At 46.2% G+C, this 27,704-nt stretch overlaps 1 protein-coding gene across 1 annotated transcript in view; it reads right to left on the reverse strand.

Annotated features, from left to right (window-relative positions):
• Nucleotides 1-27,704, reverse strand: part of hydin (HYDIN axonemal central pair apparatus protein) — a 1,560,590-nt gene that overhangs the window by 196,753 nt on the left and 1,336,133 nt on the right. Inside the window, exon 71 of the mRNA XM_069900939.1 lies at nucleotides 2,858-2,996. Within this exon, the coding sequence (XP_069757040.1) occupies nucleotides 2,858-2,996 (139 nt within the window). The remainder of the gene's footprint in view (nucleotides 1-2,857; nucleotides 2,997-27,704) is intronic.

Raw genomic sequence — 27,704 nt, forward strand, 5'->3', positions numbered from 1 at the left:
AAAGATAGTCCTAGGACATGGGTACGACTAAATCCCAGTGCACCTGGATGACGTACCAAAAATGGCTCTGATTACGCCATTCAGACTCCAAGTTGCTCAGAATGCCATTTGGTCTGAGAAACACAGCACAAACATTCCTACAGTTGATGGATACAGTGGGGTGAGAAACTTGTTCTTGTTCATTTACTTGGACTACATACTCATCACCAGCTGCTCCTGCAAGGAACACCATCAACACCTGCATCTGTACTGCACGATTTTAGCTTCCTGATGAACCCCACCAAGTGCTAATTTGGGTTGCCCATCATCAACTTCTTAGGGGATCACATCAACCACCACAACGCCGTCCCATTGCCGCAGAGGTGGAAGCTGACCGCCAGTTTGCCAGACCCGGCATGGCTAAGGGTCTATAAGAGTTTGTGGGGTTGGTGAATTTTTACCCCTGCTTTTTACTTTTGGCAGCCTGTATCATGCAACTCCTGTTTGGTTTCATGGCTGCAAGACCAAGGAGATGACGTGGACGCAAGAGACGGCAACAGTATTTGAGAAGGTAAAGGACACCCTGGAGAATGCCATATTCCAGGTTCACCCACAAGTGGGCGTACCAAACTCCCTCATGGTGGATGCCTCCATCTCGGTGGAGGACGGTGTCCTGGAATAGCTCATCGACAGCCAGTGGAAGCCCCTGGCGTTCTTCAGCTGGCACCTATGACTCCCAGAGATCAAATACAGCACCTCCGACAGGGAGCTGCTAGCCCTGTACCTGGCCATCTGGCACTTACAGCATTTCCTCAAAGGGAGGGGATTCACCTTCTTCACTGACCTCAAGCCCCTAACCTTTGCCTTCGCCAAAGTGTCGACCTGAGATTGGCCCACCAACAATGCCATCTCTTATGTCTCAGAGTTTATCATCACGATAAGACACATCTCGGGAAGAGCAATGTGGTTGCAAACGTGCTGTGACACAGCTCCGTGCAAGAGCATTCCCTATCTCCGGGGATGGACTACACAGCACTAGCTGAAGCTCAACACCAGGACACAGAGATCCTGGCATATAAGATGGTGCTCTCAGGCCTTCAGCTGGAGGACATCACCAGCAGACCAGGGGGTCGAACACTCCTTTGCAACGTATCCACAGGTTAGCCTCGGGCCATCGACCTGGACGCTTGGAGGCACTGTATTTTTGACACCCTGCACACTTTAGCTTACCCCTCTATCCAGGCGACCTTTCGGCTTATCTCCGATAAGTTCATGTGGCACGGCCTCCAAAAGGAGGTCGGGCACTGGGCCAGACCGTGCACAGACTGCCAAACCGCCAAGGTACAACGGCACAGCTGTCACAGCGGAGGGTCGAGTATGAGCATGTAGACATTGTTGGCCCTCTAGGGGGCCACAGGGGATCAAAGTACCTGTTCACCATGGTTAACAGGTTCATGAGATGGCCGGAGGCAATTTCCTTTGCAGATACCTCCACAGAGTCATGCACCAGGGCCCTCGTTTCCACTTGGGTGGCGTGTTTTGGCCTCCCGGTCCATATCACCTTGGACAGGGGCCCACAATTCAAATCCGCAATGTGGACCACACTGTTGTGCCTGCTGGGAACACAGCCCAATCGCACAACCCGCAGATGAGTGGCCTGGTTGAGTACTTCCACAGGCATCTAAAGGCCACCCTGATAGCATGCCTCCACGTGCCAGACTGGGTAGACAAATTACCTTGGGTGCTGCTCAGCATACAAACAGTGCCCAAAGAGGACCTGAAGTCTTCATCGTCAGAGCTGGTATACGGCACCCCATTCATGGGGTGATTCATGATCAGAGAGTTCGTGCCTGCAGCTCGAGGATAGGAAGATGCACCATCAGAGGTCCTCAACAAAATGTGTGAGCGGCTCAATAAACTGGCCCCGATTCCAGTATCCCACCGTGGCATTCCAACAGACTTACAGTGCTGTATGTCTTTGTCTGGAAAGGCGTGCATAGACCGCCCCTACAGCATCCCTATGAGGGGCCATTCAAGGTGAATGTGAAGAGACATTCACCATCGACTGCCTCAAACCAGCACATCTAGACCTCAACTGACCAGTACAGTGCCCACACTGCAAAGGCAATGGCACCCAACCAAGCAACCAGAGCAGGTGCAGGTGGTGGACATTTCACCTTCGATCACTGGTTTGGGGGAGCGCCTAAGCGCAGTTTGAACCAGCTCCAACTGGACGCCGCTCGAGTCAGACTCCTTTCTCTCACTGCAACACAGCACGACCACAGTAGCACAAATTCTGCCTCATTACTCATCTGAAGCTCACCAGCAACCCTCACTCCCCCTGTCACTGGTTCCTATGGAACTCATATCCTTGCTTTCGATTCCTCCAGATCTGGTTTTCCCATTCTTTCCACTAAGACTCAGAACCTTTGGCCAGAAACTGTTACTCCTTCAATGTTCTCATGTCCTCCTGTACTCTTTGACCTTCTGCCTGCTCAAACCTTGATGAAGGACTCAGGCCCAAAATGTTGGTTATATCTATCTCTGTCTCCTATAGATGCAGTGAGACCTGCTGAGTTTCTCCTGCACTTTTGCGTATTAATTCCAGATGAGCATGTGCTCAAAGTTTAAATTCTTCCATTTCTTTTCATTTCTCTCCATGGCTTATTCCATCCACCTCTGTAATTTCAGTACAGTCAAGCCCACTGCCCTCCTCCAGATCTCGTTTCCTAAGGAATCCAAATTGCCCTCACCTGACATTGATAAGCTTCTCAATGTTACATTTTAGCTGATTTAATATCTGGGCACCTTACACAAGATTTCATCAGCTGTATCAGTGCAAGTTGTGCATCTCCAACAATTCTGGCTCTGAACTGACCTGAGTCTTCATTCCTGCTGAGATATAGCCTTTTTCCGTCAGACATCTAAATGCTGATTCCAGTCGTGCAAACGGTGCACCCTCATATATCCACTGGAAGGAATAGCCTGTGTTTGTGGGATTGATTATGTAGAAAGATCTGTGGAAAGTGAGCAGATAGTTAGTTTTTCATTGCAAAGCATCCAACAGTATGTCCAAAAGTAATGGAACTGAATGTTCTCAATGCATTTTCATGTGAGATTTCCACCAATGTAAGAAGAGGCATTTTATTGGCCCCAGATTCCAATTCTGAAGAGTTATGACATCTTAAGTACTAATGACATCTTTTATCCCAGGAAGGCTGGTTCAAATTCAGCTCAAGAAAAAAATGGGAGAACATAATGGAGTTTAGAAAGGCTTTTGACAGGGCCCGCATGGTAGGAGGGTCTAGAAAATCAGGTCATATGGGATTCAGTGAGAACGAGCCAAATGAACACAAGATTGCTGGGGAAACTCAGCACATCAAACAGCGAACTTTATGCTCAAACCTTATACTAGATACATAACCAATGTTTCGCCTTCAAGGTGTTGTCATTATATAGCAAAGATAAAGATACATAACCTTAAAGTATGTTGCTTGACCTGCTGAATTTCCCCAGCATTGTATTTTCATTTCAACCATGCTGACTGCAGATTTTCCCCGTTTTTCTCTGAATACAAGTTTGGCTTGGTGGGAGCATCACAGTCCAAATATCGCTATAAATAACATTTCAAAATAAATAAACAAATAAATAGATAGTTAAAAAAAAATCCATTTAAAAATCTGATGGCAGAGGGGAAGAAGCTGTTCTTATGAAGTTGAGAGCTCGTCTTCAGGCTCATGTACCTTGTTCCTGATGGTAGCAGAGTGAAGAGGTCATGGCCTGGGTGGTGGGCTCCTTGAGGATAGAGGCAGCTTTTTTTAAGACACCACCTCCTGTATATTGTTACAAGATCAAACCAGCAACCACAAAGAAGGCATATCACACAGGGGTAAAGATGAACAATTACTTTATTAACAAAATTTCACCTTCAAACTTTAATTCAAAATCCCTCCTTTTATAATAATGTCCACTGGTTAATATACAAATTTCTATAACAGTGTAAAACTAATAAATTCCCCAGCCTAAATATAACATATGTAATCAAAGTCTAAGTTATATTTCCAACCAGCCCACAGAAAAAAAGACACAAAACATACAAAACTCACAAAACTTCGATTACATTTGAAGTAAAGATCATAAACAAAATTCAGCTTGTTTGGTAAAATGAAGCCAAAAGATATGAGAGAGAGAGAGAGAGAGAGAGAGAGAGAGAGAGAGAGAGAGTGAGAGAGAGAGAGGGGGAGAGAGGGAGAGGGAGAGAGGGAGAGAGAGAGAGGGGGAGAAAGGGAGAGGGAGAGAGGGAGAGAGAGAGGGGGAGAGAGAGAGAGAGAGAGAGAGAGAGAGAGAGAGAGAGAGAGAGAGAGAGAACAAAATTTGAAGGGGCCTTCTTGTGTTGCTTGCCGAGAGAGGAACAATGGCTTGGTTTGGATCCTTCTGGCTGCCTTTGGAACGTTCCTCCCTTTTAAAATGTCCAACATTCCAAACTGCCTGTGGTGCCTATGGTGATATGTAATTACACCACTAGGTCACCAGGGATCATCTCGGTGACCTTGTATATAAAGCAGTCCACAGCTACAGTTTAGCCTTCCAGGTTTGTCTTGCAGAGGAACAATATCTCTTAGTGTACATATTAGTTTATTAAAGCTGTCTTATACTCACACTGCTGGTGTGGTTATTGTCAGTACACAGACAATGACTCTGCTAGAGCCTCCTTCGACTGCACAGCCACACTCAGAGGTGGTTTGTCTTCCAAGGCCGGAAATTTCTAGATCATCTTTTGCACATACCCAGTCCGTCTACCACTCTCTCTCACTCTTAGCAGTCCACCTTCACCTTGGCTCTCTATGGCAAACTGTCATTTTCCAATACAAAACCTCACAACACATAGGCCAATACAAACACAGAACTCTGTAACAATATATCCTTGATGGAGTAAAGACTGGTGCCCGTGATGTTGTTGGCTGAGTTAACAACCCTCTGGAGATTTTTCCTGTCCTGTGCATTGGAACCTTCATACCAGGCAGTGATGCAACCAGTCAGAACGCTCTCCACGGTCCACCTATAGAAATTTTTGAGAGTCTTTGGTGACGTACCAAATCTCCTCGAACTCCTCATGAAGTATAGTTGCTGGCGAGCTTGCTTCGTGATTGCATCAACATGAAGGTCCTAAAACAGTTCCTCAGAGATGTTGACACCCAGGAATTTAAAGTTCTTGCCCCTCTCCACTGCTGGCCCTTGATAAGGATTGGTTCACGTTCTCCTAATTTCCTCCTGAAGCCCACAATCAGTTCCTTGGTTTTGATAATGTTGTTGCCATGAGACCACTCAACAAGCTGCTCTCCCTCCGTCCTGTACGTTTCCTCATTGCCGTCTGTGATTCTGGTTGATTCTCATGTTGAAGGCCTGTCACAGGGACAGGTGCTCGCTCCACTTTTGTTTGTCATCAATATTAATGGTAGATGAATGCAACCCACACAAGCAAGCAGTTGAACCAGGGCAAGACTTTTACAATTGGGTGGCATGCTGTACTATTACAGCACCAGAGACCAGGGTTAAAATCCAGTGCTGACTGTGAGGAGCTTGTACGTTCTCCTTGTGTCTGCATGAATTTCCTCTGGGTGGTCCAGTTTCCTCCCATCCCTCAAAACATATGAGGGTTGTAGGTTAATTGGGGTATTTTGGCTGCATGGGCTCATGAGTTACAAGGGACTGTTACTGTGCAGAATGTCTAAATTTAAATAAAAGTTAAATGAGAGGGCCCTTTGCAGTGTTTTGCAGAACTGCTTGTGTTCATCAGATGGTGCATTGAGTACACTCAATGTTTCGACACTTCCACTGTAAGTTGAAAAAATCGTAACTTGATAAAGAATACTGCACTTACTATTTTTTATAATGAAATGTTGAATTCAACATGTTGAATGTGGAATAAAGTGACTGTGAATATGCTGCCATCGCCCAGAATCGCGCGAGAGTAGCCTGCAGCATATTACAAGTGTGGGGACACATCGGAACTCAAAATCAAAAGTATGGATTCAAACCATCATAACTTCAAAAATTCATGCTGGACCATGGTAAATCAGGGACTATCTCCACAAGAACTCGGATGTCATGTTCTGACTGTGTAGGACAGTAGTTCTCAACCTTTTTCTTCCCACCCACATCGCACCTTAAACAATCCCTTTCTAATCACAGAGCACCAATGGATTATTTAAAGTGGTACGTGAGTGGAAAGAGAAATGTGAGAACCACTGGTGTAGGACATTGGTGAGACCATACCTTGAATATTGTTCTGGTTGCCATACCATACGAAGGATGTGATTAAGCTTGGAAAAGTACAGAAAAAAGATCAAAAGGATGTTGCTGGGACTTGAGTGCTTGAGTGATAAGCCTGGATAGGCTGGGACTGTTTACCCTTGTGTGAAGGAGGCTGAAGGTGATCTTATGGCAGTGGTTTTCAACCTTTTTCTTTCTACTCACATATCTCTTTAAGTATTCCTGTGCCATAGGTATTCTGTGATTAGTAAGGGATTGCTTAAGGTGGTATGTGGGTGGAAAGGAAAAAGGTTGAAATCCACTGTCATTGACTCATTATGTGCATGGTTTCATAACTCCAAAGTAAATGGGCCAATGACAATTTTTCTCACGCAAAATATTTTAGTAACAATTGGGTCTAGAGTAGTGATTCTCAACCTTCCCTTCCCACTCACATATCGCCTTAAGCAACCCCATACCAGAGCACCGATGGCATAGGGATTACTTAAATGGGATGTGATTGGAAAGAAAAAGGTGAGAACCACTGACTTATGGAGTTGTAAAACCATGAGGGAATAAAAAAGGTAAATGGTCACTGACTTATTTTCCAAAACTAGAAAGCATAGGTTTAAAGTGAGGGGGAAACATTTAAAGGGGATGTGAGGGGACATGTTTTTCACACAAAGGGTGGAATACGGAACAAGCTAAATCATAGAAATGCAGCAGGAACTGAGCAGGAAGGGGAGGGAAGAATGGGCAGGGAAGAGTACAGATCATCAAACAAAAGGTGTCAATTGGATCCAAGGGAAATAAAGGGCAACCAACGATTTGGGCCTGGGCTCTTTGTCAGGAATAGGAAAAGAAAGACAAGCAAGCATCTGAAATAAAAGGTTGGGGGTTGGGGGTTGGGGGGGGGGAGGGAAAGCACAGGCTACAAGGTCATTGGTGGATACAGGTTGGAGAATAGAAGGGAACAAGGCTGAGAAGTGGTGGGAGGGAGCTGAGCAGTTCTCTGAGAGGAGAAGGAAGGGAGAGTGGGGAGGAGCTTGAGAAAAGGAGACATAGAGAAAGAGAGAGAGACCAGGGAGGGGAGTGAAGAGAAAATGGCGGGCAGTATTAATGCTGCCTAGTTGGAGACTGCCAAGGTGATGTCCCTCCAATTTGCAGTGGCCTCGGTTTGGCAGCGCATGAGGCCATGGCCAGACATGGCTGAGGAAGACACTTTGATCAGCATGCTCAACTTGGGGAGAATAGACCATTCCTGTGCAGGGTAACTCCATGAATGTAGGCAAAAATATTTCTGAACAGAGCTGTGCAGAAAATGTTTTCAGTCACCAGAGTCACTTAAAAACATTAAGTATGTCTTCAAAAGTAAAGCAAGAAACTGCTGAAGATGATATAGATAAATATGGGTCTTTGTAAATTAAGCCTGATCAGCCAAATAAAGTTTGCCAATCTGGACTTTCACTGCTCAAGTGGTTTGATGTAACAAGGCAGAAAATAATGTGGATAAACAGTCCACTTTGCATCTGAACAACAGCCAGGCTATTAATTTCACTTTTATTCCAGATCCTGGTTGATCTGCTGCCTCATTTGTTTGTTTCATTGGAATTCATTTCAATAGATTTTATGTTTTACTCTCACGTTAATGAGCTTAATGCTAATCATCGCATACATTAAAGATCCGTGTGAAAAGATGAAGCGTTTCAGAGGACTGAGCCAGAATTTGTTTCCTGTTGAAAAACAATTATTCCTTGACATCTGATAGCTAGAAATAATGGAGAAAGCTATCCACTTAAATTTTAAACGGGTTTTCAATTCAGTGGTGAATATTGAGCTGTGAATGTGAAGAGTTCACTGAACAGCGTGGATGATGTGACCTCTTCCTCCACTGCTGGGCTCCCACTGCGCTGGTCCATGCCCTGCCACCGTCACGCTAACCTCTCCCAGCTGCATTACATCCCGACCTCCTCATAGTGTTACTGCGGCAACCCATCTGCAATGTAGCAGAAATCATGGCTCCACTGGCAGAACATCAGTAAACCTTCTGTCATCTTACCCTGCCTCTGATTGTCTCTCGGGATTCAGAAACAGAGTAAAAATATTAATTCATTTTTTAAAAAAGAAATTGATAAAATGTTTACCCAAAGCACATTCTATTAGAACTATACAACACTAAAGCATAGAAACAGACCCTTTGGCCCTTCTAATCTGTGCCAAACAATTGTTCTGCCTAGTTCCTCTGACTTGCACCCAGTCCATAGCCCTCCATACCCTCTCATCCATATACCTAACCACATTTTTTTAGTGTTAAAATTGAACCCACATTCACCACTTCAGCTGGCAGATTGTTCCCCCTCAAATGTTCCCTTTAATCATTTCACCTTTCACCCTTAACCCATGTCCTCTAGTTCCTGTCTTACCCAAACTTAGTGGAAAAGCTTGCTTGCATTTACTATCTATATCCTGCAACATTTTGTATACAATACCTCTATCAAATCTCCTCTCATTCTCTGATTCTTCAAGGAATAATGTCCTTAACTATTTAACCTTTCCCAGTAACCCAGTTCCTCAAGTTCCAGCAATCTTCTCTGAATTCTTTCAATCTTATTGATATCTTTCCATTCAATTTATAGAAACATAAACAGTGTGCATATTAATTAAAATAAAATTTAAGTGAAAGAAACCACTGTACTCGAAAGAAGACACACACACGTAGTGTAGTCAGGTTAAGCTCTGAGTTTTATTAGGGCTCAGGCCTGACTTTTATACTTGCACTGTTCCTGCCATGGCCCCCCTTGGCTGGTGTCACAACATCCATAACAAAAGTGGGTTTCCCGAATGCACGTACTTTCCTGCATAACAATGCCCTTCTTCTCCGCACGCTGTCCCTGTCTGTTGGCCGCACAGCAAGGCCAGCACCATTTTGGGGTCGCTGGCCTTTAAGCTGCCCTTGCCGTTCACCTGCCAGTTTGCTTGTTGGGGCCAGTGCCACCGCGTGGGCCACTAGCCTTTAGTTATGCTCACCGCCCGTAATGCTGGCTTAATCGCCGCCACAATCGGCCACCAAATGACCCTCCCCCAGAACTGGCGGTATTGACCTTGTTAATGTCCTTGGTGCCCAGAGGAAAAGTCTCTGCAGCTTTCAGTAGCCTCCCTCTTCGGCATGTTGCTGGTGTCAGAACCGGGCGTGCTGAATCCAGGTATGTCGGCTTCAGCCTGTCTGTGGTGAAGACCTCCGTCTTTCCTCCAACCTCTAGCTCGAACGCCTTGGCCTTCACAAAGGCCTCCACTGACTCCTCATCCCATGTGATGTCCTTTGCCTTTCTTGCCATTTGGGCGAATGAGGACCGTGTGATCCGGGCAGCTGAGGGATGAACTTTGGTTGTGCTGGGCCTAGGTATCCTCTGGATGGCCTCCACTTTGCTTGAGTAGTGGTGTGACTCCTTCCCTGGTTATCCTGTAGCCCAGGAAGTTGAAGGCCTCCACCCAAACTGGCATTTGGCTGGGTTGATTGTCAGGCTGAACTTGCTCAGTCGCGTGTAGAGGTTGCAGAGGTGCGTCATGTGTTCTTGTTGGTTCCTGTTCGCCATGAAGATGTCATCCAGGTACCTGAAGGTGCTGTCCAGGTCTCAGCCCACTGCGTCCATGAGTCGCTGGAAGGTCTGTGTAGTGTTTTTTTTTAGCTTGAACAGCATTTGGAGGAATTTGAACAGGCTGAACAGGGTGATGATGGATGTCTTTGGCATATCATCAAGGAGTAACAGGATGTGATGATATCCCCGCACGAGGTCCACCTTGAAGAAGATCCTTGCCCCGTGCAGGTTAGCCGCAAAATCCTGGATGCAGGGCATGGGGTATCGATCCGGTGTGGCCTTGTTGAGCTTGTGGTGGTCATCGCATGGTCTCCAGCCCCCAGTTGCTTTGGGTACCATGCGCAGAGGAGAAGCCCATTGACTGTCCAACCGCCGTACGATGCTAAGCTCCTCCAGCTTCTTGAATTCTTCTTTCGCCAGCTGGAGCTTCTCAGGAGGAAGGCATCTTGTTCTTGTGTGGAGTAATGGGCCCTGGGTCAGGATATGGTGCTGTATTCCATGCTGGGGAATCGCCATGGTGATTTGGGGGTTGAGCACTTCAGGGAACTTGGCCAGGTCCCTGGCGTTCTCGTTGTCCAATCTCAGCATGGAGTCCAGGTGGAGTTCTGGGAGACTGGTATCTTTGAGGGGGATGGTTTGAAAAGTCTTGCCATGGACCAATCTCCTTCCTTTGAGGTCCATTAGTAGGCTGTGGGGACGCAGGAAGTCTGGCCCGAGGAGCGACTGTTCCACTGCGGCTAGCGTGAACATCCACGAGAAGAGGTTGCCTCCCAAATGCATTTGGACCTTGCAGGTACCATTGGTCAAAATTGTGCAGTTGTTGGCAGCCCTCAGCATGGGGCCCAATTGCCCAAGTCCCGACGGGGGCAGGATGCTGACCTCTGCTCCTGTGTCCACGAGGAAATGCTGTCTGGACTGGCAGTCCCAAATGTACTGGAGGTTGTCTTGATGGCCAACTATCATGGCCATTAGTGAAGGCTGGTCCCGGCATTTCCCTGAAACATGCATGGCGGTCTGCACCAGTGAGCTCCGGTGCTCTATCTCTGGTGGTAGAATCACCATTGGTTGTTGGGATCGTCTCCTCTGTGAGGCTGCTGTTCTCTCGGCGAGTATGTATGGGTCTGGCTGCGGGATTTAGTGACGAACCCGATGGATGCCGAGCACTCTCTTTTCTGTTTCACAGAAAATCCACTCATGCTGCAACTTTCCAGGGGTTGCTGAAGTCAGCGTCTGCCAGGAGCAATTAGACGTCCTTGGGCAGTTGCTCCAGGAATTCCTGCTTGAATGTGATGCAGGGCTCATGTTTTCCCAGGATGGCCAGCATCTTGTTCATGAGAGCTGACAGGGCCCTGTCCCCTAGCCCATTCAGGTGGAACAGACTTGCCCCTCTCTCACATCGTGAGAGCCCGAAGGTCTCGATCAGCAAGTCCTTGAAGGCAGTGTACACACCTTCTGATGGGGGCTCCTGGATGAAGTTGGCCACCCGGTCTGCTGTGTCTTGGTCCAGGGTGCTCACCATATGATAATATCGGGTGGACTCTTCTGTCATCTGCCAGATCTGGAACTGTGCCTCAACCCGGTCAAACCACACATGTGGCTGATACGTCCAGAAGGTCGGCAGCTTGAGAGCAACTGCATTGACTGCTGCCTGTTTGCTCATCGCTGGGTTTAGATGCCATCTAAACCATCGGGGTCACCAATTGTAGTCACGCGTTACTCGAAAGAAGACACACACAGGTAGTGCAGTCAGGTTAAGCTCTGCCCGACTTTTATACTTGCACTGTTCCTCCCATGGCCCCCCCTTGGCTGACTTCACAACATGCATAACAAAAGCGGGTTTCCAGTGCACAGGTACTTTCCTGCGTAACAGTGCCCTTCTTTCCCATGCGCTGACCCCATCTGTTGGCTGCGCAGCAAGGCCAGCACCATTTTGGGGTCATTGGCCTTTAAGCTGCCCTTGCCATTCTCCTACCGGTTTGCTTGTTGGGGCCAGTGCAGCTGTGTGGGCTGCTAGTGTTTTGTTGCACTCACCACCCCGAGCGCCAGCTCAATCGCCGTGGCGGCGGACCGCCATACCATTTACATTTCATTGAGGTTTGAGACCTGTTCCACTGCGCAATGCTGTGGTAAATACAGAAGCTGTGGGTGGTGTCAAGCTGAGGCTCCAGATACGTGGCACTTTGTTTCAATGAGCTGTGGAACCCCCCTCCACCCAGTGGAGTGGAGCAAGGGGTTCGAGGCACCCACTTTATAACTGATGAGTTGGTAGCTCCACACTGAATGCTGAGTCAGTAAAGGGAAGCCCATCTTCAAACTTTATTTATGTTAATGTCCACATTTAATATTAGTTCCAAAAAGTAAATGAGTTTCAGGAAGTATTTTTATTAATTTAATTTTAAAATTAGTTAAACAGAGATAAAGAGTAACACAGCGTGCAAACAGGCGTGTTGACACAACTTGCCCATGCTGGCCAAAATGCCCCACCTACACTCGTCCCATCTGCCTGCTTTTGGCCCATATCCGTCTAAATCCATTCTGTCCACGTAGCAGTCCATTTTCCTCTTAGACATTGCAATAGCACCTGCCTCAACCATCTCCTCCTGCAGCTCATTCCATATAACCCACCACCCTTGATGTAAAAAAGTTACCCCACCAAGTTCCTGTCAAATCTCTCCCTCTTCACCATAATTCTATGTCCCCTGGTTATTGATTCCTCCACACCCAACAAAAGTCTCTGCATTCACCCCATCTTTTCCTCTCATGATTCTGCACACCTTTGTGATGCTACCTCGCACCATCCTGTGCTTCAAACAATAAAGCACTTGGCTGCTCAACCTTTCCCAATAGCCTCAGCTCCTGAGTTCTGAGAACACCCTCATAATTCCAGCTTGACAACCTATTTTCTGTAGCACTATAACCAAAACTGAACACAATACTCCATATGAGGAGATGACCTCTCAATTTCAATACTCATTACTCTGACTGATGGAGATGTCTTTTCTTAAAAATGTAATTATACATACAGCACTGTAGCAGACCCTTTGAGTCCATTCTGCCCAATGAACACCCCATTAACCTACACCCTGGTATATTTTTGAAGGGTGGGAGGAAACCAGAGCCCCCGGAGAAAACTCGTGCAGACACGGGGAGAATGTATAAATACCTTACAGACAGTGTGGGATTCGAACTCAGGTTGGGTCCACCTGCTCAAATGATCAAGATCCTGCTGCAATCTTTGGCAAAAATCTTCACTATCTACAATACTAGAAACTTTAATGTCATCCACAAACTTGCTAAATGCATATACGTTTTCATGTTAATCATTAATTTAGATGACAAAGAGCACAGGTCCAGGACAGGTTCCCCCTTGTCCTCACCTGCCACCCTACCAGCCTCGGCATCCAACGTATCATCATCTATAATTTCTGCCAATGGGATCCCACCTACCATACACATCTTCCTGTCTCCTCCCCTCTCCACTTCCACAGGGACCGCTCATTCCACAACTCCTTCATCCTTTCCCACCAACCTCTTCCTCTGTACCAACCCCTGTGACCACAGGAAACACTTCACTTGCACCTATGCCTTCTCCCTCATGGGCCCAAACAGCCCTTCCAAGTGAAGGAAAATTGCAAGTCTCACCCCACGATTCAATAAGGGAGGGAAGCAGCTGAAAGGAAATTATCAGTGGCTGTCAAGATGTTTGAGTCGATTGTTAAGGATGAGGTTATGGAGTATTTGGAGGCAAAGACAGGACAAAGCCACCAAAACAAAGCACATAGAAACATGGTGGCAATGCTGGAGCTGCTGTTATGGCAATGCTGGAGCTGGTGCAGATCCATGTAGAGTGGGGAGTGGAGACACAGCGCTCCTCTGTTTGAGATGGGCCTCTGGGAAGGTGACCACAGTCATGTCCCCCCGCCCACCCCCCCACCGCAGCGCAGCCTGGCCGGTGTCAGGGGAAGCCAAGGCCGCTTCCCAGCGCCCGGAACCCCAGTGGCACAGCGTTTCTTGGAGCTACAGATGGAGTCGGGACGCCAGAGGGAAGATTGAGGCTCCCCGCCTGGCGATGGGGACGCCAGCTGCCGGCCGCCCTGCGCCTTCCCACCGGACCAGCGGCGGGTGCCCGGAGTACACGTGGAGAGTGAGGCTGGTCGGGCAGGTAGGGTGCAACCCCCCGCCAATCTCGGGAGTGGCGTGGGCTGGATCGAGATTAGCCGCGCTCACCTGCTCCTCCACCACTGACCGGGATCCCAGCGCGGTCCTGAGCGTGGAGACTGCCCTGGAAAGGTCCTGGGACACCGGCACGGAAAGAAAAGGGGGTCCGGGAGAAACTCAGCAGGTCAAAGTGGGGTCCGGCAGAAACTCAGGGGGGGCCTGACCTCGCCAGGACCGTTGCCCACTCCCCCTCCCTGCCACAGACCGACCCGCGACTCACGGTGATGGGGCCCCTGATCCGCCGAGATGCCGCCCTGCAGCGAGAGCTGATGCCCCCGCACTGTCGTTGTCCAACCCGATCGCCTGCAAACCCCGCCCTCCCGCACACAGGCCTGAGTAAGTATTATGAACTTTAATCTCAGGATAAAACGATCTTCCAATAGTTTCATGTCACAGTGATAAATATATTCCTGGTTAAAAATGGTCCTGCACCTGGATACAAGCTCATTAGGCATGAAAAGTGTGTAAATCAAAGGATATCTGTACCAATGGAAAAAGGGCATGGCAAATAACCCTGCTAAAGTTCATGCCCACAATCAGTCACCCACTTGATTGTTTCAGGAATCATGTTATTCTCCCACATTCTCAATAGTCCTCAGATTTTACTATTCGACAGCACACTAGCAACATTTGACAAATCCTCTATAGAGAAATATTATTTATTGAATATTTTATTTCTCATTTGTTAATGCTTCTGGAAAGAGTTTATCCAAAACTATTATTAAACATTTATTTTAATAAGAAAAAGCTTAACATTACATATGTTGAAAGAAGAGAAAACATGCAGATGTTGTTGAAAATTTTCAATAAATATTTAGTTCGGCCCTCGACTTAGTCCAAGTTTTTAATTTTGGCCCTCCGTGAATTTGAGTTTGACACCCCTGGTTTAAACTGAAGACCTGCAGAGGTGTGGGAGCACTGGAAGTGAATCCACGGACAGTCAAAGACTCTGAAGGGACTCTCTTTTGCTTCTCTTTCTCTGACTGTAAGGGACACCGGGCAATTTCTGCAGATGACCAATAATTCTGACAGCAGACTAAAGGCAATTTTGTGTAATATTACACCTGTTATTACATGTGTATAAAAGCACAGCACAGAAAATAGGCTATGTGGCCCTTCTCGTCTGTGCAACCATTGTTCAGCTAGTCCCAATAACCTGCTCCCATTCTATAACCCTCCAGACCTCTCCTATTCATGTATCTATCCAATGCATTCTTAAAACTCAAGATCAAGCTCACATTCACCACATCAGCTGGCAGCTTATTCCACATTCCCACCACTTTCTGAGTGAAGAAGTTCCCCCTAATGTTCCCCCTAAACCTTTCCCCTTTCACTCTCAAGCCAAGTCCTCTCCTAATCTAAATGGAAGAGCCTACTTACATTTACTTTGTCTACACCCCTCATAATTTTGTAAACCTCTGTCAAATCTCCCCTTATTCTTCTTCATTCCAAGGAATAAAGTCCTAACTTGTTTAATTTTTCCCTGTAAATCAACTCCTGAAGACCCAGCAACATCCTAGTAAATCTCTGCACTCTTTCAATCTTACTGATATCCTTCCTGTAGTTAGGCGACCAGAACTGCACACAATATTCTAAATTTGACCTCACCAATGTCTTAAACAACTACAACATAACATCCCAACTCCTATATTCAACACTTTGATTTATAAAGGCCAAGATACCAAAAGTTTTATTTACAGTCCTATCCAACTGCGACGCCACCTACCATTTATAGTGTATGTCCTTCCTTGATCTGCAATGCAATATCACACATTTGTCTGCATTAAATGCCATCATTCATTTACTGGCCCATTCTCCCAGTTAAGCTTTGAAGATCTTCCTCACTGTCCTCAATACCTTCAATCTTTGTGTCATCATCAAACTTGCTGATCTAATTTACCACATTATCATCCAGATCATTGATACATACAACAAACAATAATGGTCCCAACACAGATCTCTGAGGCACACCACTCGCCATAGGCCTCCAGTCTGAGAAGCAACCATCCTCCACCACTCTCTGTTTTCACCCACACAGCCAATTATAAATCCAATTTACAACCTCTCAATGGATACCTAGTAAGGTACCTAGTAAGATTACCTAGTAATCTCCCATGTGGGTCCTTGTCAAAGGCTTTACTAAAGTACTAGTAGACAACATCCATAGCCTTTCCTTCATCTACCTTCTTGGTATCTTCCTTGAAAAACTCTACAAGATTTGTTAAAAACAACCTACCATGCACAAACCCATGCTGACTGGTCTTAATCTACTGTCCAAATACCTATATACCCTAACTTTCAGAACACCTTCCAATAATTTACCTACTACTGACATTGGCTTGGCTTATTCTTGGAGCCTTTTTTAAACTGTGGGACAACAGGAGCTACCCTCCAATCCTCCTGCACCTCTCCTGTGGCTAAGAACATTTTGAATATATCTGCCAGGGCCCCTGCAATTTCAACACGTCTCCCTCAAGGTCTGAGTGAATATCATATCAGCCCACTGTAAGGCTGCAATCACCTCCTCCTCCGTACTCTCCATAGGTTTCCTGACACTTCTATTTGTTTCCCTTTTCTTCCCTTTTCCTCAGGAAACTATGCCAACTTCCTGAGTAAATACTGATGCAAAAAACTATTCAGGATCTCCCCCATTTCATGAGGTTCCACACATAGATGACCACTCTGATCCTCCAGGGGACCAATATCAATATTAAATGTACTCTCACTATGTACTCTTATTATATTGGTAGAAACTCCTTCAGGTTTCCCTTCACATTATCTCCCAAAGCACCCTCATGTTTTCTTTTATTAAGTTTTATTTATAGTTTTGTATACAGTACAATATAATACAGAATTGTATCCACCCTCATGTCTTCTTTTTTTTTCCTTCCTGATTTTCTTCTTTAGATTTCTCTTACATTTTCCAAACACTGCAAGTACCTCATTTGCTCCTTGTTGCCTAAACCTGCTATATACCTTCTTGGAAAACCAAGGTTCCCTATGCCTGTTAATTTTGCCTTTACTCCTGCTAGGAACATGCAAACTGCACTCTTAAAATTTTGCCTTTGAAGGCCATCCACTTGCTGGACACATCCTTGCCAGAAAACAGCTTATTCCAATCAACTCTTTTCTCATTTCCACAAAATTGGCTTTTCTCCAACTTAGAACCTCAACTTGCGGACCAGACCTCTCCTTATCCATAATTCTGGCTGGTTCCCTAATAGGAGACAATAAAAGAATCTTGAAATCTTCAGGGAAAATCTTGCTTGACCAATCTAATGGAATTCTTTGAACAAGTGACCAGCAGGCTGGATAAGGGAGCTTCAGTGGATGTTGTGTATTTGGATTTTCAGAAGGCCTTTGATCAGGTGCCGCACATAAAGCTACTTAAGATAAGAGCCCATAGTATAGTGGGGGAGAGCATTGGCTGATGGGCAGGAAGCAGAGAGTTGGAATACAGGGATCATACCCTGATTGGCTGCCAGTTGCTAGGGGTGTTCCACAGGGTTTGGTGTTGGGGCTACTTCTTTTTAAGTTGTATATTAATGATTTGGATTATGGAATAAATGCCTTTGTTGTCAGGTTTGCAGCTGATACAAAGGTAGGTGGAGTAAAGGAGAAAGGGAGCTGCAGAAGGACAGACAGATTTGGAAAATGGGAAGTGGTAAATGAAATATAATATAATGTCTCCCTTTGGGAGAAGAAATAAATGGGCACACTATTTTCTAAATGAGGAGAAAATGGAAAATTCCAAATGCAAAGGACCCGGCAGCCCTCGTGCAGGATACCCTGAAGCTAAACTTGCAAGTTGAGTCGGCAGTGAAGAAAACAAATGCAAAGCTGGTGTTCATTTCAAGAGGAATAGAATATAAGAGCAGGAATGTGATGTTGAGGCTTTATAATGCACTGGTGAAACCTCACGGAGTATTGAGACCATGTATGGGGTCCTCATTTAATAAAGGATGTGTTGAAATTAGAGAGGGCTCAGCTCACAAAGATGATGCTGGGAATGAATATGTGGAGCATTTGACAGCTCTTGGCCTGAACTTATTGGAATTTAGGAGAATGAGGGAGTACCCCATTGAAATATTTTGAATATTGAAAGGCGTGGACAGAGTAGATGTGATGTGGAGCGATTTCTTTAGCCAGAGGGAGGTAAATCTGTGGTATCTGTTGCCATGGGTGGCTGTGGAGATCATGTCATTGGGTATACTTAAGGGAAAGATTGGTAGATTTTTGATTATCCAGGGCATCAAAGATTATAGGGAGCGGACAGGGCAGTGGGACTGAGTGGGAAAACGGAACAGCTCATGATTTACTGGTGGGGCAGACTCGAGTTTTGTTCTGATGGCTACAACAACAAGGAGCTCCCAGTGGGTGACCACGTAAATCCCACATACTACGTCTGTATATAGCCTCACGTATTGCCCAATTAAGGCCCGCTGTAAATTAGAAGAATAACATATTCTGTCCCAGCAGTTTTCAACCAGATGGTTAACTCCCTTCCATTGTCTCTTGCTTTCTTTCAATCCTCTGCCTCTTGTCCTTGAGCTACCCACTGCTCTCCTTTCCTTATCCTATCAGAGAGGTGTCCTTCTTAGTCTTCTGCACTCCCTCCCATCACTTCTCAGCTTCTTCCTCTTTTATCCTGTGACCTCTTTTATCTTGCCTGCTGACCAGTGTACCTCCCTTGCCCCCACCCACACTCCCCACCTTCTCCAACTTCTTCTTCAGATATCCACCTGAATTTCCACACTCCTGAGGAAGGGCTCAGGCCTGAAATATCGACGGTCTCTTACTTCCCATGGATGCTGTGTGACGTGCTGAGTTTCTCCACCATTTTTGTGCACTCCATTTCCTTGACATTCCTCTTCCTTCAAGCAACCTGCTCTGATTGAATTGAGATAGTTCCTTCAAGGTTTTCCTTGCCCCAGTGCTTTTCTTCCATTTCTAAATGGCTGCCTGTAATGATATCCGCAAGCTTGGTCTCCTATAAATCGGTCTCAATGTTTCCAAAACATGAGGTCTGACCCAAAGGGACATTTCCTGTAGTCCTTTCATTCTCAGTGTGGTCCTGTGCAATGCACAGGGTCACTGTTCACCAGTCATGCAGAGAAAACGCAATGCCAGCTTGAAAGCAGGGAAAGAAATAGCAACTCTCAGAAACATGGCACAGCACCAATGAATTCCTCAGCCTATGTCTCCCCAAATAGGCAGCACGTTGGCCTCCACAGTGCCAGTGATTGGGACTGGACCTGGGTTTGAATCCCACACTGTCTGTAAGGAGTTTGTACGTTCACCCCGTGTCTGCATGGGTTTTCTCCGGGGGCTCCGGTTTCCTCCCACCCATTGAAATATACTAGGGGTGTAGGTTAATGGGGTGTAAATAGGGCATCATGGACTTGTAGGGCCAAATTGGCCTGTTACAGTGATGTATGTCTAAATTTAAAATCAATTAAAATACACCCACTCCCAATCTGAGGGAGTAGCTGGCTAACAAAGACGTTTGTTCTCTTTTTGAAATAAATGAAAGAATATAAACTGACTGAAAATTAATGAGGAAAAAACTCCTTCCAAAATCAGAAGTGAGGGATCTACTTGAGCACTGTATTTTTATAATTGGTAGATGGCAGTATGGTTACACAGATGGATATTGATTCCTGAATGGATTGAAAATGGAGATGGGACCTGTTGGAGATCAAGAGATAGATGCTGTGAGGAAATGCATTCATTTTAGGGTATCTCACCCTCACAGATAAACCTCAGTTGACCCTATTACAGTATTAAGCTGCTCACCAATGAAACCAATCTTCTCGCCTTCACTGCCTTAATTGGAAAACCCGTCCAACTGCTCAACCCTCTTGATTTGCCCAGCATCCAAACATCAGTCCTCAGTAGAATCAATGGCAAGGGCAGAATCCAGAAGGACACTGGATATACATTTAAAAAGGGGGGAAAAGGCTCTGAGAGAGGCACAGGGAATAAGACGCTGGAGAGAGTGGGCAGGCAATGCGAGGGCATCAGATGTTTCAATGCGCTTTACTAAAGATTGAAGGTTTTTCAGACCAAAAAGCAGTTGATTTGTGTTCAGTAGACAAAAAGGCTATGGAAGCTCATACAGAATTCAGGCAATGATTCAGGCTTGAGAGCCCTTTGTCAGAATGTTTGGAGCATTGTGGGCACTTTTGGTCACCAAACTACAGGAAAAATATCAATAAAATTGAAAGAGTGCAGGAGGAGATTTCCTGGGATGTTGCCCAGCCTTCAGGAACTGAGTGACAGGGAAAGGTTAAACAGGTTATGTCTTTATTTTCTAGAGAGTAGAAAAATAAGGCGAGATTTATAACCATATAACCATATAACAATATAACCATATAACCATATAACCACTTACAGCACAGAACAGGCCAGTTCGGCCCTACTAGTCCATGCCGTAACAAATCACCACCCTCCCAGTCCCACTGACCATTCCCCTCCAGTCCTCTCCTCTCCATCCCATGTAACTATCCCGTCTTTCCTTAAATGTAACCAATGATCCCGCCTCAACCACGTCTGCCGGAAGCTCATTCCACATCCCTACCACCCTTTGCGTAAAGAAATTTCCCATCATGTTCCCCTTATAATTTTCCCCTGCAATCTTAAACCATGCCCTCCAGTTTGAATCTCCCCCACTCTTAAATGAAAAAGCCTATCCACATTTACTCTGTCTGTCCCTTTTAAAATCTTAAACACCTCTATCAAGACCCCCCCTCAATCTTCTATGCTCCAGAGAAAAAAGCCCTAGTCTGCACAACCTTTCCCTGTAACTCAAACCTTGAAATCCTGTCAACATTCTCGTGAACCTTCTCTGCACTCTCGCTATTTTTTTTATATCTTTCCTATAATTTGGTGACCAAAACTGTACACAGTACTCCAAATTTGGCCTCACCAATGCCTTGTACAATTTCATCATAACCTCCCTACTCTTGAATTCAATACTCCGATTTATGAAGGCCAACATTCCAAATGCCTTCTTCACCACACCATCTACCTGAGTATCAGCCTTGAGGGTACTATTTACCATCACTCCTAAATCCCTTTGTTGCTCTGCACATCTCAATAGCCTACCATTTAATGCATATGACCTATTTAGATTTGCCTTTCCAAAATGTAACACCTCACACTTATCTGTATTAAATTACATCAGCCATTTCTCAGCCCACACCTCCAGCCTTCCTTTTTCATTGGCTTGGCTTCGCGGACGAAGATTTATGGAGGGGGTAAAAAGTCCACGTCAGCTGCAGGCTCGTTTGTGGCTGACAAGTCCGATGCGGGACAGGCAGACACGATTGCAGCGGTTGCAAGGGAAAATTGGTTGGTTGGGGTTGGGTGTTGGGTTTTTCCTCCTTTGCCTTTTGTCAGTGAGGTGGGCTCTGCGGTCTTCTTCAAAGGAGGTTGCTGCCCGCCAAACTGTGAGGCGCCAAGATGCACGGTTTGAGGCGTTATCAGCCCACTGGCGGTGGTCAATGTGGCAGGCACCAAGAGATTTCTTTAGGCAGTCCTTGTACCTTTTCTTTGGTGCACCTCTGTCACGGTGGCCAGTGGAGAGCTCGCCATATAACACGATCTTGGGAAGGCGATGGTCCTCCATTCTGGAGACGTGACCCACCCAGCGCAGCTGGATCTTCAGCAGCGTGGACTCGATGCTGTCGACCTCTGCCATCTCGAGTACTTCGACGTTAGGGATGAAAGCGCTCCAATGGATGTTGAGGATGGAGCGGAGACAACGCTGGTGGAAGCGTTCTAGGAGCCGTAGGTGGTGCCGGTAGAGGATCCATGATTCGGAGCCGAACAGGAGTGTGGGTATGACAACGGCTCTGTATACGCTTATCTTTGTGAGGTTTTTCAGTTGGTTGTTTTTCCAGACTCTTTTGTGTAGTCTTCCAAAGGCGCTATTTGCCTTGGCGAGTCTGTTGTCTATCTCATTGTCGATCCTTGCATCTGATGAAATGGTGCAGCCGAGATAGGTAAACTGGTTGACCGTTTTGAGTTTTGTGTGCCCGATGGAGATGTGGGGGGGCTGGTAGTCATGGTGGGGAGCTGGCTGATGGAGGACCTCAGTTTTCTTCAGGCTGACTTCCAGGCCAAACATTTTGGCAGTTTCCGCAAAGCAGGACGTCAAGCGCTGAAGAGCTGGCTCTGAATGGGCAACTAAAGCGGCATCATCTGCAAAGAGTAGTTCACGGACAAGTTTCTCTTGTGTCTTGGTGTGAGCTTGCAGGCGCCTCAGATTGAAGAGACTGCCATCCGTGCGGTACCGGATGTAAACAGCGTCTTCATTGTTGGGGTCTTTCATGGCTTGGTTCAGCATCATGCTGAAGAAGATTGAAAAGAGGGTTGGTGCGAGAACACAGCCTTGCTTCACGCCATTGTTAATGTAGAAGGGTTCAGAGAGCTCATTGCTGTATCTGACCCGACCTTGTTGGTTTTCGTGCAGTTGGATAATCATGTTGAGGAACTTTGGGGGACATCCGATGCGCTCTAGTATTTGCCAAAGCCCTTTCCTGCTCACGGTGTCGAAGGCTTTGGTGAGGTCAACAAAGGTGATGTAGAGTCCTTTGTTTTGTTCTCTGCACTTTTCTTGGAGCTGTCTGAGGGCAAAGACCATGTCAGTGGTTCCTCTGTTTGCGCGAAAGCCGCACTTTGATTCTGGGAGAATATTCTCGGCGACACTAGGTATTATTCTATTTAGTAGCATCCTAGCGAAGATTTTGCCTGCCTTCCTAAATCACCTTTTAAGCTACAGTAATCTTCCTCACTGTCCACAACACCACCAATCTTTGTATCATCCGGAAACTTGCTTATCCAATTCTCCACCCCTACTTCCAGATCGTTAATATATATAACAAACAACAGTGGACCCAGGACCAATCCCTGAGGAACTCCACTAGTCACCAGCCTCCAATTGGACAAACAATTTTCTACCACTACTCTCTGACACCTCCCATCCAACCATTGCTGAATCCATTTCACTACCTCCTTATTTATAGCTAATGCCTCCACCTTTTTTCCTAACCTCCTGTGGGGAACTAAAATAGAGTCCATTTGGTAGAGGTATTTAAATTTATGAGGGTAGGTGAGATACAAACCAGAGGACTGGATAAAGAATGGAAGGGTTTAGGGGGAACCTCTTCTTATAGAGAGTGGAGGGAGTGTGGAACAACCTGCCATCCAAAGAGGTGAATATGGCTCAATTTGAACATTTAAGAAAAATTTGGACAGGGACATGGATAGGAGGGGTAGGAAGGGCTATGGGCAGGCTGCAGGTCAGTGGGATGTGGGATGAGGTAAAGTAGTTCAGTAACAGAAGGGCCAAAGGGCCTATTTCTGTACTGTAAGGTTCTATGGTTCTATGTGTTGAAAAATAGACAGATGTCTGAATAGAAAGGAGCGAGGGGATAATAGAAGAGGGGAGGGGAGGGGAGAAGGGGAAGATGCAAGAGCACAGCCTGACAGGTAAGAAGTCAAAGGTGGATACATGTTGAACGGTAGAAGGAAAAAAAGCTGAGAAGAGAGAGGAGGAGAGGGTAGTTCTCTGATAAGTGAAGGAAGGGAAGGGGTGGAGAGCTGGAGGAAGGGAAAGAGGGATTTGGAAAGAAACCATCTGGGGAGGGAGATAACAGAAATTGGAGAAGTGGATGTTAAAGACGTCAAGTTGGAAAGTGTCCAGATGGAATACAAGATGTTGTTCCTCCAATTTGCAGATGGCCTCAGTCTGGCATATTAGACACAAGGTTGGACTGGAAAGGGTATGCTGATTTAAAATTATTGGGAGATCCTTGCAGCAGACAGACTGAAGGGGTTCAACAAATATAAGGTAGGTTTCTCCAGCACTTCTGGTTTACTGAACCAGAGCCCAGCATTGTTATACTGCATTGGAACCCAGCATCTGTGTACTGCACCAAACCCCAGCAAGAGTGTGATTCACCAGATCACAGCAAATGTGTGCTGCAATAAACCCCAACAAATGTATAATTCACCAGACCACAGCATCAGTGTCCTGAACTAAACCGCAATATCAATGTAATACACTGAACAGCATCATCTGTGTATTACACTGAACCCCAGCATCAGAGTACAACACTGAACCACAGCATCCATTTATAACATTGAAACCCACCATCTGTGTACTGCACTGAACCCCAGCATCAGTGTTCTAAACTGGACCCCAGCATCAGTGTATTGCACTGAACTCCACCATCAGTGTACTACACTGAACTCTAGCATTTGTGCACTGCACTGAACTCCACCATCAGTGTACTACACTGAACCCCAGCATCTGTGTATAACACTGAACCCCAGCATCTGTGTACTGCACTGAACCCCAGCGTCTGTGTACTGCACTGAACCCCAGTATCAGTCTACTGCACTGAACTGCAGCATCAGTCTATTGCACTGAACTGCAGCATCAGTGTACTGCACTGAACCCCAGTATCAGTCTACTGCACTGAACCCCAGCATCAGTGAATTACACTGAACCCCAGCAATATTGTCCTGCACTGAATCCCAGCATCTGGGTTATGCACTGAACTCCATCATCAGTGTATTGCACTGAACCCCAGCATCTGTGTACTACAATGAACACCAGCAACAGTGTACCGCACTGGAGCCCAGCATTTGTGTACTGCACTGGACCTCACAATCTGTGTACTGCAATGGACACTGGCATCTGTGCAATGCACAGATCCCAGTATTTGCACACTGCACCAGACTTCATCATCTGTGCGCTGAACAGGACCTCCCCATCTGTTTTATGGACCAGACCCCAACATCTTTGTTCTGCACTAAATTCCAGCAACTGTGTAGTGCACCAGACCCAGGAATTTGAACATACGTGACATTGAATGCCAGACCAGTATCTGTATTGTGAACTGACCGCAGCACCTGTTTTGAGCAGCAGACCCCAGCATCTGTGTTCTGCACTAGACCTTAGCATCTGTGTACTGCAATGGATCCAAGCAGCACCAGACTCCAGCATCTGCCTACAGCATTGATCCCAGCATCTGTATATCTCATCGGATCCCAGCATCTGTATACCTCACCAGATCCCAGAAGCAGGGTACTGCAGTGGACCCCAGTATCTGTGTACTGAACTAGATGCCAGCATCTATACACTGTACTAGAGCCCAAGATCTGGGTACTGATCAGAGCCCAGCATCTGAACTGGTGTGTACACCAGCATCTGTGTACTGCACCAAATCCCTGCATCTGTGTACTGCCCTTGACCCTAGCGTTTGTATACTGCACTGGACCACAGCATCTGTATACTTCACCAGATTACAGTGTCTGCATACTGCATCAGGCCACAGCATCAGTGCACTGCAATGGAGCTCAGCTTCTGTAAACTGTATTACACTGTAGCTTCTATGATCTGCACTATTTCCCAGCATCTTTGTACTGCACTGAACCCCAGTATTTGTGTACTTTACCAGACCCCATCAACTATGTACAGCAAATAAACCCCAGCATCTTCATACTGTACTAGACCTTAGAATTTATACATGACATTGGACCCCAGCATGTGTGGAGTGAACAGGACTTCACACCTGTTTAGTGCACCACACCCCCAGCATCTGTATACAGAACTGAAAGCCAGCATCTGTGTACTGCACCAGATCCCCAGCATCTAACTTTTGTGCTAGAGCCCAGAAACTGTGTGTTGCACAAAAAGACTGTATCTGGTACTCCACCAGAGCCTAGCATCTGTGTACTGAATGGAACCCCAACAAGTGTATTCTGCCCAAGACCCCAGCATTTGTGAACTGCAACACAATCCAGCATCTGGTACTGAAGGAGACCTCTGCATCTGTGTTTTGTACTGAACCCCAGCTTTCGAGTACTGCACCTGACATCAGCATCTGTGTAGGGCATCAGAACCCCAGCATTTGTATACTACACCAGACACCAGCATCTGTTTAATGCACAGACCCCAGCATTAGTGTACGGCACTAAAACTCAGCATCTGTGCACTGCACCTAATCCCAGCATACATGAACAGCACCATACTGCAATATCTGTGTACCACACCAGACCCTAGCATCTGTCCACTGCATTTGACCCCAGCATCTGTATACTGCACTAAACACTTGGCAAAGTGGTTAACGCAATCCCTTTACAGAACCAGTGATTAGGACTGGGGTTCGAATCCCAAGCTGTCTGTAAGGAATTTGTATGTTCTCCCCATGTCTGCATGGGTTTTTCCAGGGACTCCAGTTTCCTCTGACCATTCAAAATGTACCGGGGGTGCAGGTTAAATGGGTGTAAATTGGGCACCATGGACTTGTGGGCCTAAATGGCCGGTTACCACTCTGTAGGTCTAAATTTAAATTTAGATCTGTATTCTAAACGAGAGCACAGCTTCTGTGTACTGCACTGAACCTCACAATCTGTGTACTGCAATGGACACTGGCATCTGTGCAATGCACAGATCCCAGTATTTGCACACTGCACCAGACTTCATCATCTGTGCGCTGAACAGGACCTCCTCATCTGTTTTATGGACCAGACCCCAACATCTTTGTTCTGCACTAAATTCCAGCAACTGTGTAGTGCACCAGACCCAAGAATTTGAACATACGTGACATTGAATGCCAGACCAGTATCTGTATTGTGAATTGACCACAGCACCTGTTTTGAGCAGCAGACCCCAGTATCTGTGTTCTGCACTAGTCCTTAGCATCTATGTACTGCAATGGATCCAAGCAGCACCAGACTCCAGCATCTGCCTACAGCACTGATCCCAGCATCTGTATATCTCACCAGATCCCAGCATCTGTATACCTCACCAGATCCCAGAAGCAGGGTACTGCAGTGGACCCCAGCATCTGTGTACTGAACTAGACCCCAAGATCTGGGTACTGATCAGAGCCCAGCATCTGAACTGGTGTGTACCCCAGCATCTGTGTACTCCACCAAATCCCTGCATCTGTGTACTTAACTGGACCCCATCAGCTGTGTAATGGATTAAACCCCGCATCTGTGTAATTCACCAAACCCATAGCATCTGTTTACTGCAATAGTTCCCAGAATCAGTCTATTGCACTGGACACCAGCATATGTGTACTTCATTAAACCCCTACACCTGTTCACCGCACCACACCTGAAGCTTTGTACTGGACTAGACCCCAGCATCTATTTACTGAACTAAACCGCAGCAGCTAAACACTGAACAAGACTCCAGCAACGTGTATTGCAATAAACCCCAGTATCTGCACACTGCACTGGACCCCAACATCTGTGTACTGCATTAAATGCCAGGATCTGTGTACTGCGCTGGGTCCTAGCATGTGTGCACTGCACCGCACCCCATAATCTCAGTACTACACCAGACCCCAACATCTGAAGGTGTTCTTGTTTAACTCCAGTTGATTCATGGTCCCTCTTGACCTTCTCTTGTGGATGTGACAAAGTTAAAGCACTCTTTTTTTTGTTAAAGCAGTAACTTCTGGGTCAATTGAACATCACAGAAGTTTGGAGTTGTGAAGTTAAAGTTAACATAGAACAGACATCTACAGCACTGTACGGGCCCTTCAGCCTACAGTGTTCTGTCAGTCTAATAACCGCCTCTATTAACTACCTATAATTTCCCTGCTGCGTAACAGTCTCTTAAAAGAGCTTACT

This window comes from Narcine bancroftii, chromosome 10, assembly GCF_036971445.1.
Source record: "Narcine bancroftii isolate sNarBan1 chromosome 10, sNarBan1.hap1, whole genome shotgun sequence".
In the NCBI taxonomy this organism is placed as follows: domain Eukaryota; kingdom Metazoa; phylum Chordata; class Chondrichthyes; order Torpediniformes; family Narcinidae; genus Narcine; species Narcine bancroftii.